The 1574-nt window shown below is 36.7% G+C and overlaps 1 protein-coding gene across 1 annotated transcript; it reads left to right on the top strand.

The window, feature by feature from the left end:
- Positions 1–269: 269 nt before the first annotated feature.
- LOC109592556 (uncharacterized) lies at positions 270–1568 on the top strand. Its single transcript, XM_020007981.1, has 5 exons — positions 270–370; positions 427–525; positions 582–917; positions 972–1070; positions 1140–1568. The coding sequence occupies exons 1-5, from the start codon at positions 355–357 to the stop codon at positions 1508–1510; spliced, it is 921 nt and encodes a 306-aa protein (XP_019863540.1). The 5' UTR covers positions 270–354; the 3' UTR covers positions 1511–1568.
- The last annotated feature ends 6 nt before the right edge of the window (positions 1569–1574 follow it).

Below are 1574 nucleotides of genomic sequence, written 5' to 3'. Positions count from 1 at the left end.
AAAAGAAGTGCCATCTCTTTTACATTTTTTAATTGTAAATTTTATACTGTAGTCTACTTATTTTTTATCAAGACTTCGATTGTACCATCTACCATGCAGTCCAGTCCAGACATCAAAAAAAAGAAAGTGCATCTCTTTTACATTCTTCAATTGATTTTAATTGTAAATTTTATACTGTAGTCTGATTATTTTTTTATCAAGACCTCCCAAGCCAACCTACAACTGTTTATATAGAGAGTAATAGTAGATGCATTCCAGTTAGCCCTATCATGTGATCAGTGCTATCTCTAGGCCACAATAACCAGCAAGGGGTGGAAAGAGAGAGCACTGTCTCCTATAGAGAGAAGCTATACCATGCTCATTTCAAAAGGTAGAAACAACTATCTATAGAGTTATGACAATTGACAATTGTTTATATACTATCAGCCTTAGAAAAGACAAACAACAGTGTCTACATGTTCAATTTGGCTTTCCTTCTCCTCCTCCTATCAGGAGATGTTGAGCTAAATCCTGGCCCTCTAACAGGTAAACAGACTGACCTTTATTAATACACCATCAATGACTGTTATACTATTGTGTAGGCCAGGATCCAAGAGATATATTACAGGAAAAATCCTTTTCTCTTTCACAAGCAATTTCAAATAACCTTGTTCAAGTTGCTGGAATACTACATAAAAAGAAACTAATACCACAACAGGCAAAAGCTAATGTATCAATATTAGGTGTAGAGGATTATGAAAAGGCTAGCAGACTGGTGGGTGTGTTGGAGATGCAACTGAGTGCCTCCGATGGTAATCGACAGAAGTATTTGATTGATGTCTGCAATGCGTTGAAGGAGCTAAACAATGCAAAACTAACAGAACATGCTAATGCAATGTTAAAGGAGTTAGGAATTAGCAGTGGTAGTACTCAACAAGGTTAGGTAGCACATAAATATACATTTACACTTGTAATTGTTATTTGAATTACAGTGCAAAGTTCTCCAATGCCTACTGTGCCTAACACTAGTGGTGAAATTGAAGAAACAGATCATCCAAATGGAGGCCGAGGAGCCACAGCAACACAATCCAGTAAGAAATAATAACAATGCATATTTTATAAATGGGAATAATATAATTCTTATCATTATAATATAGTTGTTGTACCTGATCCACCAGATGTTAAAAGTGAATGTCCTCCAATGGCAAAAATTAAACCAAAAAATTGTACACATACCCCAGAGCTTACAGCTGATGTCAATATAATCCTTGTTACTGCTACTGACACAGAATACCGTGCTGTTATGGGGACTGGTACACGGATAGAAGGGGATGGAGAAAAATACACACAAGTCGAGTTGGATGATGATGTTACGTTTAATCTAGTGATGTACGGATCGTATAAAGTCGCTGTAATAAAGACTGGTCAGGGACCAGGAAGAACAGAAGCTATGCTCGAAAACTTACAGAAAGTAATTAATGCTCAATACGTGATTGCAGTTGGAATATGCTACAGGAATGAAAGAAGGTAAAACAAAGCATTGGTGACATAATCGTTGCAGAAAGCATCATGGATACATCAAGCAGACGTGCTTC

This window comes from Amphimedon queenslandica, unplaced genomic scaffold, assembly GCF_000090795.2.
Source record: "Amphimedon queenslandica unplaced genomic scaffold, v1.1 AMPQUscaffold_4764_Cont23259, whole genome shotgun sequence".
NCBI lineage: Eukaryota > Metazoa > Porifera > Demospongiae > Haplosclerida > Niphatidae > Amphimedon > Amphimedon queenslandica.
This window is presented reverse-complemented; position numbering and strand designations above follow the sequence as displayed.